Genomic DNA, 10,230 nt, shown 5'->3' with positions numbered 1-10,230 from the left:
ATGCTGAACAACCCAGAAATATTGTACTTCTTTCTAGCCTGTCACCAGTCCATAAATATCCCTACAGTAAGAACTCTCAGTTAGGAATATGCAAGCCATCAAATTAATGCACATAGGCAATACCAGGGTTTAAATTATTTCTCCCCTAAATTACAAAACCATCTCATCACAGTTATTGCAGAACAATAAATAAAATGACATATAAAGAGCAACTGCAACAGCTGTGACCCCAAAAGGATAAACAGGACTTTATCTAAAAAGGCTGACAGGAGATGGCTTTACTGATACATTGACTTCAGAGTCATCTCTAAGACCATATGGTACCTAAAGGTTAAATAAATCCACATATATTCGCAGCCCCACTGACCAAGTCAGTTTAATGAAAGACAGATTGGCATTATACAATTTATGCAAAGTCCGGCTCCAGCTATACTTAGCAAAACTGTCTCACCATGATGCTCTTCTGTCACTAGCTGGCAAGGAAACTTTGAATTACTATACCTATTATAAATACCCTTAAATAATCTGATTTGGGGAAGGATCTATAAATGGGATTTCCAGCATATTCAACCAGCCTCTGCTAGTACAGAAGCCAGGAAATCAGTATGGTAGAACACTATTGTCTCTGCTTTTTAACCTGGCACTAGGATGTCTTGCAGCCAAAATCAGGCCACACAAGAAAATTGCTAATGGTCATTTCAGAATATAAAATATCCTCATACATAGACATTCTTTAATTCATAATAGATCCACATCATAAAATCTCCCCAAATGTGTTGAGTTACAAAGTCAGTTATGTTACATCCAAGGTGATGGCTGGATGAAAAGAATGGAGTTTTACTATACTTCAGGCTTTCAGCCATAAAATCAATTACTATCTTGTAACACACACTGTTATGGTACTGGAAGAATCTTAATCCACCCACATGAATGGAAGTGAGAAAGAAAGTATCCAAAAAAGACATAGCCAACATCCTAATGATGGAACAGATGCTACGAAGACAAGATAAAAGCTTGCTATCTCACTTAGGAACCATTGCAAAATATCCTTTCAATTAAACAAACAATAAGGGTAATCCTCAGAAGCCTGGCTAATAATTGATAAAAGCACATAATTTTCCAAATTAATAAAAATATATCCTTCATGTGAATAACTCTCTCTCTGTCTCTTCCTCTCCCATCACTGCTGCTGGGACCTAACTAGCTTATAATCACACCTTGCTGTGCAATGAAAAAAATCTACTACAAGAAAATCCAGTGTGAATTGCTACATCTTTAGGACCTGATCTGGTTCCCATGTAGTCAATAGAAAGACTCCCATTGATCTAAATTAGAAATGAATTGGACTCTTATACCACTATTTGTAGAATTCCATCCCTTCAGCTATACAAAATGTATTAACAATGAACAACCAATAAATAAATTGTCCATTTTTTTAGATTATACAGAAACTTTTTTTTTTCTGTTCAAATGAGGAATTTTTGAAATTCCACCTTTAGTGTGTGAGGATTTGTTACGTATTTCCATTTTTTTTTAAATGGCATAAATCCAATAAGTCATGTGATGTGCACATTGTATAATCACATACTTGTCTTGCTTATATATGCCTCTTTATAAATGTTAATATCAGATTTCCTATTAAAAAGTTTACTATTTGTTGACTACAATAAGGATGCTGAAATCCTAAACTCCCTTCTTATTCCAGTTGGATAACTGTGACAGAGATGTCCACCAAAGTATTCTGGTTGGAAAGAGTAGACTTTTCTGAGCCAGCATTACAGCACTTGAAGGCTGTTCAGTGACCTGTAAGAAATGAGCTGCCAGTAAATAAATGTCTATTCCACAGAACACCAACACAGTTGGCACCTTAGCCCAGGGCTGCTCGGGGGGGTTGGGGGGGCAAGTGGGACAATTTGCCCCAGGCCCTGGGTCCTGCAGGGGCCCCCACAAGAATATAGGATTCTATAGTATTGAAACTTTTTTTTATGGAAGGGGCCCCTGAAATTGCTTTTCCCCAGGCCCCCTGAATCCTCTGGGCAGCCCTGCCTTAGCCTCATGAGAGAGACTCAGTTAAGGCCTGAATCAGACACAGAGACTATACTATATTGATTTACTAATTTCCATTCAATCCTTTCAAACATTTATAAATCTATCACTGGAATATACTCCATTATGCAAATCTGAAAAGGAACAAGGTTAGTAATTTGACTGTCTGAAGAGTAATTTGATGGCAGTAGAAAATACTAAGAATAAAATGTATCTTCATTTTGTAACTTGAGGCAGGATTTGAAACAATACGATAAGATAATCATATAAGAGGAAATTGACACATTTGAATTAATTTGGACACCTTTTTTTAGAAAGGTGGTTGGAATAGAAGTAGCTCAAGCATTAAAAAATATCATGAGTTAATAGTTTATCTTATATTTCAAATTGTGCGAGTATGAAATATTAAGCCAAATTCAGTCCTGGGGTACATGCGATTCTTTTGTTCAGTTGTTTTGGTCCTTTGTTCATCTCTTTTTACATTTTGTTGCTTTATTCTTCTCTATTTGGTGTTTTAATTTTTATGTTATTAATAAAGATTGATGAAATATTCTCTAATTATCTTTTCAAATATTTAAAATTTTATTAATAAATATTTGCGTCAGATAGGGTGACCAGATGTCCTGATTTTATAGGGACAGTCCTGATTTTTGGGTCTTTTTATTATATAGGCTTCTATTACCCTCCACCCTCTGTCCCGATTTTTCACATTTGCTGTCTGATCAGCCTAGCGTCAGAGTGCCATTGAAATTAATAGGGACTTGCAAGGAAGCATGGGACCACATTAATAAATCCAATTGCAAGAACAGGACCAGAGATACTTCTCTGAACTTTGAGTATGCAAACTTTTATTTTAAATTGCTAATTTTGAATGTTATTGTTGGGGGTATGCAGTGTAATTGTATCCATGTCGGTCCCAGGATATTAGAGAGACAAGGTGGGAGAGGTAATATCTTTTACAGGACCAATTTCTGTTGTTGAGAGAGACAAGCTTTCGAGCCACACAGAGTTCTTCTTCAGGTCTGTGAAAGATACTCCAAGTGTCACAGCTAAATGCAAGGTGGAGCAAATTGTTTCGCATAAGTCATTAGCACTGTTGGAGGTAAAATAAAGCATAAACAGTTAACTTAATTTTGTATTTTAAACATAGATATCACAGCCTCATGCTATGCACAAGAGTTATGGAAAACACAGTCCTGGGAAGTGCTTAGATACTAGAATGATTGAAATCACCCTAAGAAAGATAGATTTTGTATTTTTTGTTCATTCACAACCCAGATGATGCATTGGTCTGAAAGGAGTGAAAGATGAGGTACCAAGGTCCAGAGTAAATGAGAATGAAAGTTAAGCTTGTGTGAAAGTGCTTGCATGATCAGAACCTAAACTGACACACCAGATTTCTACAATCATAATTTAATCCTTTAAAAGGTGCTTTAAAGAGCTGGTAATATTTTAAGGATTTTCTAAAAATATTCTCTTTATAACATTACTGTCAGTATTATTTCATATTTCTTTTTTTCACTATTTGTATTATTAGTAGGAAGAACATTTGGCCGAAAATCTAGTATTTAGCGTTTCTAAATTCCTCTGCTCCTGCTGCTTATTCCCACTGGGTTAATTACATTTCAGAGATTGTTCCCCTCCAGGCTAACATTCTACGTTGTTTACTTTTACGTCAGGATGTTATGCCCAGGCCCTAAACCCCAATTCAGCAAGGAGCTCCATGCAGTTGGACACTGGTCCTGTATGGAACCCTCTTGAGATCCACTTGTGTGCTGCTCCTTGCAGGATCAGGACTCTACTTTACAAACTTTCTCAAGAATCTTGCCTCCCCCCACACCCCAGGATTCTAATAGGTAGGTGGTGGTATTCTTCCTTCTGAGTTAGAATAGCTGCCATAGGTGCTGGAACCAGAGGTGTGGGGGGTGCTATAGCACCAGATGGCTAGAAGGGATTTCCATTATATACGGAGTTTATAGTTTGGTTCAATGGTTCTCAGCATCCCGACTATAAAAATTGTTCCAGCACCCCTGATTGCTGCACCAAAATGTATGGCATTTATGTTGTGGGAACTTAAGTGGAATCTTTTTGCATATAAAACAGAAGCGGACTTGTGTTGCTTATAAACCGTGGATCACTTTGCAGAAGAGAAGATCCTGTTGATGTCACTGGGAGTTTTGTCATTGACTTCAGCTTGAGCAGAATCACACACAAGGGAACTCTGCTGTCATGCTAAGAGTCATTACATTCTGCATCCCTAATATTTCTTCCTCTTTACCCCCCTTCCGAGCCCCGTTTCAGCTGGATGCCCTCTTTTTCTCACCTAAACTATTGTGCAGTATGTCGTCCGCCTAGCTACTGAGCCTGAATATTTTTCAAGAAAAAACGGTACTGTGTTGGTGCTCAAACAGGGGTGGACAGGTAGCATTATATTACTGTGAGCTACTGTTATTATGACATGAAATAAATTGGTTTAGAAATGAAAAGCTGTAATTAACTACTCAGTGGGAGACAAAATAAACCCAAGCTCTAATACCGGAGTGGAAAACTGCATGTAATGAGGGATAGAGGAACCGTGCTAGGCTACAGCTGTCCAAAGATCAATTCCACCCACTACAGTACCAGCACATCAGGGGAGCGAACCCCCCCTTCGAAACCCCACCCACTTCAGACCCCGCCCCATCATGGTCTGGCCACGCCCACTGCCGCAGAACGCTTGGTCCCGGAAATGCCACGTGTACGGAGTGCGCCTGCGCGGCGTGGCCGTCGGTGTTTCCGGTGTGTGGTTCCCTCCCTCCGTCCTCCCCCAGGCTCGGCGCTGGGGCTGGGCGAACACAGGCAGGGTTGCGTCCGCTCCCGCCATGGCCCAGCCCGGGAGACCCCCCGCCGCCTCCGGGCACAGCAGCCAGAGCGGGGCTGGAGAGGAGCGCTACAGCAACGGTGAGGCCAGGCCGCCCGGGACCGAGGGTCTGGCCGCTCCCTGCTCCAGGCTGAGGGGAAGCTCGGCCGCTCCCCGGGGGAGGGCGAGGAGAATCGGTGCAATTCCCCGGGCGAGGCCAGGCCGGAGACGCAGCGCTGGGCCTGCGGCGCCTTACGGGGAGCACGGTCCCTAGCGGAGCCTCCGTGCCCGGCCCTTTGTCCGGGGGTCCCCCAGAGAGCAGGCCCCCGGGCGGTGGCTGGGCTCCTGGGGCCCGGCGGGGGCACTCACTGGTCCTCCCCAGCTCCCTTCTCGCCGCCCTACCGGGACACTGAGGGGTCGCGCAGCCATGCTGGGGGGATGGTCGGACACGGGGGTCTCCAGTGGGCGAGGCCTGCGTTTTCCCGGTATTTATTTTTCCCTTGAGATCTCTGCGCTCCCTCCTGCTGGCCCCTTGGTGGGGCCGAGCGGGCAGTCAGAGGGCCAGGGCTCACGGGACGTCAGCTTGTGCTCAGTTTCAGGGTTTGGGTGTGTGTGCCACGTAGGATGCGGATCATCATTTTGGATCACTTACATTGTGCTCATCACTGCAGTATCGGAATACACATCCCAAACTGGGTGGGGAAGGGCACGAGCTGTGCCCCCGCAGATACACCCAGTGACAGGTTTCTGTGGGAGACTAACACAAAACAGTTAAAAAAAAACAAAAACCCGTGGGGAAGGAGTGGCTCCTGTCTGTGAGATTGTACGTGTGTGGATGGGCATTGCTGAGAGAACATTTTCCAAATACCTTCCTTGTGGAATTTTGAGCAAATCACATTCAAATTGGCTACTAGTTTCATCACTGGAATACACACGGGATGTTTGTTAACCTGTTTTGTTTTATTGTGATTTAGCAACAAGTCATAAAACAGTAATTCTCAAGCTTTTGTACTGGGGACCCCTTTCACATAGCAAGCCTCTGAGTGTGACCCCCCCAATTAAAAACACTCTTTAAATATATTTAACACCATTGTAAATGCTGGAGGAAAGTGGGTTTTGAGATGGAGCATGACAGCTCGCAACTCACCACATAATAACCTCATGACCTCCTAAGGTGTTCTGACCCCCAGTTTGAGAACCCTGGCCATAAAAAGTGGCCAGATCTTGAGTTAAAAGATGTTTGGTAGCAACATTAAAGATTTCAGTATCTGATTTCAAACAGCTTTGCGCATACCGTTTCTCTTTATGCCCATCAGTAAGGTGTTAGAAGAAAATAAGTTGGACTTTTAAGAAGGGGATGGATTATTTTTAACAATGATATCAGGAGAGGACATAACCTGATCCCTCTGAGGGGATGGAGTTCTCACTCTCACAAACCCCAATGCACGTACAGTAGGTGGTCATGAGGCTTTGTTCTCTGGAAACATTAGGTGATGACACAGATGGGGTATTACATGAAATAATGAGCCAGTGGTCTGAATTTGCTGTAATAGAATAGTATTTTTATAAAAGTCAGTCTGTTTTAGCCCATTATTTGGTAAATAAGTTGTCATCCTCTGTTAACATTATAATGAAAGAAGTTTTTAATAATGTGTGTATGGTCCTCAGATTGCTACAGCATGCTTCTTTTCTCTTTTCTTTTCTCTTTTCTTTTCTTTTCTTTTCTTTTCTTTTCTTGCCTTATTTTATAAAATAAAGTTGTTAAGTGAGTGAAAGATTTATTTTATAGTGTATCTCACCAATTATAGATTGCATTCAACTTTCTAAATTCAGAAGTCATTCATAATCTGAGCGTCTGTGTCCGCTTGCAGTGTAGTGTATGTGTGGCACGACAGTTATCACTTGCAGTGGGAGGATCCTGTAACTTTAGAGTAAAGCACATAATATATTTTTAATTTGCAGTTTATGCAAAAACAGAGTTCTCTCATTCAATACATTGTATAATCTGAGAGCTCGTTGGTTTTAATTTTTATAGCCATTGATTTAGATAATATTGCCTGGAGTAGGAAGGACTGGAGTTATCAGAGATGTCTTAAGGAGAGAGTTGAAGGAGAATGCATGGCAGGCTAGTTGGGGGTGTTTGGCATAGGGAAAAGGAAATGAAAAGGAGAATTATGCAAGTTTTTGTTTATGTGATGATAATGTCATCTTCAGATGTGACATTTAATGTAACACTTTTTTATCACTAGTCTTTTAAATGCAGGAAATCCGTTAAATTGTTATCAGCACTGTTTAAAAACATGCATGGAGAAGAAATTCTGCCCCCAAAGACCTTGCATGTTGCGATGCATTAAAGGTCAAGTGCAGACTGAGCAATAATATCTTTTTTTTTTAACATGATGTGACTGTGTGACAATTTTTATAATGGCTGGAGTAGCTTGTATGTAGGAAGTAGGCATTGTTTATGTTCATATAGGCTGTTCCAGCTTTTCACAGCAACTTCTTGCTCATCACATATTTAGCAGGTTATCTCCTGAGCTCACATATTCACATATCACCTTAAATTGTTACTAGCAGCACTATGTTGTTTATCTGTCTAAGTTGCTGACTGTTGTATATTGGGTTGCTTCAGTAATCATCCCCTCCAATACTTCAACAGCTGTAGCACTGAGCATTTTTTGACAGTAAAATGAACTAGGCTCATAAAAGATGGAAACTCATCTGCTTTTGGTGCTAAGCATATTAATAGTCCTGCATTTTAAATAAACAGACTAACTTGAGTATTTGTAATGTAAATACATATTTTTGATGTCTTTAAATGTCTTTTGCTAGGATCATATGATCTCGTGCTATAATGTCATGATGTTTCAGAAACTTAAGTTTTGATCAGGGCCCCATCTGCTCTGTGATGAGGTAGGACCAAATTCAGCTGCACCAATCCCTATGTCCATTTTGGGTATTTGACTTGCATTACTATAGTAGCTAAGTAGAAGTACTATTATTCTTGTTTTTACAGATGGGGAACTGAGGCACAGAGTAAGTCACCTGCACAAAGTCACACATGAATTCTGACATGTGACACCCCCCCAAAAAAAAAACTTCTCATCAGATTTCTTTTTTCAAAGTGTTATCTTAATTGTAACTTCTTAAAAATACAGTAGTACATTAAACAAAAACAGTTCACTGTCATGTTTCTAGCTACTGTATCAACAGTTAAGAAGATTTGGTGACATCTGATTCTTATCAGGGAATCTGAATACTGTATTTTTGTTTGAAAAGCAGGTGTTCAGTGATCCAGGAATGATTTTCATGCATCTGTTCTCTATATATTATGTATTGTAAATGTTGATCTTATCACTGAAGTCATGGGAGAACTGAGGATATTTTAGTTATCTGTCTATAATGAAGGGACAGAAGTCAGAGGTTCTTCTTCAGAGACAGAAGTGAGGACGCATTGAGCAAAATAATCGATATATTCCCTTCTTAAGATCTGTCTTAAAGACTGAAACAGTGAGATTCCAGTTAATGCAATTTGACCTAAACTGTTTGAAACACCTTTTTCAAAATCTGAGGTAACCAATATGACTGTGTTCTTATTTTTAATACAGTATAACAGTTAAAATACTGTGTTAACTTTAAGGTTGCTACTGTGTATGCACATCAAGGACTGCTTGCTTAAAAACCTAAGCATTTAAAACAGACATCTTTTATAGTCACTTAAATGGGCATGCAACAATCACATAACATTTTTATAAACTTGAGGTGATGGAATGGGAAGTAATTCAGAAAGACACAGATTGACTTCGAATAGCAAAAAACAGTTCAAGAGAGAACCTGTGACAGAAAGAGAGTTGTAATGTCAACTGGGATACAATAGGAAGCATATTTAGTTCACCTAAACACTTCAGGGTGGGGATTCCGAAATATTTCATTTCACAAAAATCAAACATTTCTTTCTGGCTGTCACCTGCGGTTTGGGGTCCTTAGTTCTGGAACAATCTGATGGTGGAGCTGCCCTGGAACGGTGAACCCTGGATGCCCATGGCTCTTCAGCATCCCGCCAGGATAGCTGGCAGGAAACCAGGAGGGTTTACAGTGTGAACTTGCCTGTGTTTCTGTGGAAGAGTTGGTTTCTGTGAAACATTTTGGTTTTGACAAAATAGTATTTTCCAATAAAAACCCATTTTGTTAAAAAAACAAACAAACAAACCCCACCAGCTATAGTCCCAACATTGTGAAAATAATGTAGTACTGTTTTCACCTATCATATCTAGTTGTCATCTTTAAAATATGGAAAATGAATGGTGACCTAAGAATGTAAATCATTCTAAAAATGGCTAATGGTTTCATAAACTGCTTGCTTCTGAATATCTTCTCCAAATGAATTCAGTTTAGTTCAGCTGTACCAGCCAGCAAAAATCTAAAAAGCAGATTAAATGCATAGGTTACCTTTTTTTACTTCACTGAGCAAAATATCTGAGATTTGATGGCAAAATTGACCTCTGTCCCATGATCCTGACAGAGATGCTTTTAAAAAAGTACTAAGGAAAATGTAGCTGCTAATTAGTGAAAGCAGCAGCTTTTAAAAACCATTTTCACTCTTGGTCATTTCAGCATGCGTAGTCTGTTCGCCACCCTTCATATGTGCACAACAGTTAGTTGGGGAATCAACACAAACGCCCGCTGCCATGTTCGTATGATCATACCAATAATATGATTTTTCCCCTCAAACGCATTTGGCTTAGCTGATTGTCTCTTGGCTTTAAATGGACAATAGAAAATAACTTTTCTATTAACTAGCTTCCAGAACTTGCCTTTTCCAAAGTAAATGCTACATGAGTAATATGGGGATGAGTTTTTCCTTTTACTAAAACTGACCACTAGCAGTTTTCATTCTTAAGCTTGTGGGAAATATCAGTCATGGTTTATTACCTTAAGAACTATGCTGATATGTCCACTAACTTGTATGTTCCCCAGTAAATTAACAGTAGGGTCAATCATCATGTTCAAAGGAAATTTCTAAATTGTTTCAAACTCCAAGCATATTTTCCCTGTCTGCCATCTACATTTAATTGCTTCATTCTGGTTCACCAGCCAGCTGCATGCGAGAGCATCAAAGTTATGTTTGATTTGCTTTTATTGAACGTCTGGCTTCTGGATGTTCGCGTGCAAACATCAGCCAGGGATGATGGCCATGTTCAAACCTGAAACTTTTAGAGAATAACACGGTTCTACTAGGTTGTCAGAAAAATAATTAAAGGACTAGTGTATTAAGAGCAATTAATTATGAAAGCAGCAAAGAATTATTAATTATGAAGTTCATGTGTCTTATACCACTCTCCTTA

The 10,230-nt window shown here is 40.0% G+C and overlaps 1 protein-coding gene across 2 annotated transcripts in view; it reads left to right on the top strand.

Annotated features, from left to right (window-relative positions):
- The first annotated feature begins 4,816 nt into the window (after nucleotides 1-4,816).
- Nucleotides 4,817-10,230, top strand: part of SEC24A (SEC24 homolog A, COPII coat complex component) — a 47,995-nt gene continuing 42,581 nt past the window's right edge. For both annotated transcript variants that reach the window (XM_030572060.1, XM_030572058.1), the window contains exon 1: nucleotides 4,817-4,986. In XM_030572060.1, the coding sequence (XP_030427920.1) occupies nucleotides 4,908-4,986 (79 nt within the window). In that variant the 5' untranslated portion in view covers nucleotides 4,817-4,907. The remainder of the gene's footprint in view (nucleotides 4,987-10,230) is intronic.

This window comes from Gopherus evgoodei, chromosome 8 (assembly GCF_007399415.2).
Source record: "Gopherus evgoodei ecotype Sinaloan lineage chromosome 8, rGopEvg1_v1.p, whole genome shotgun sequence".
NCBI lineage: Eukaryota > Metazoa > Chordata > Testudines > Testudinidae > Gopherus > Gopherus evgoodei.
This window is presented reverse-complemented; position numbering and strand designations above follow the sequence as displayed.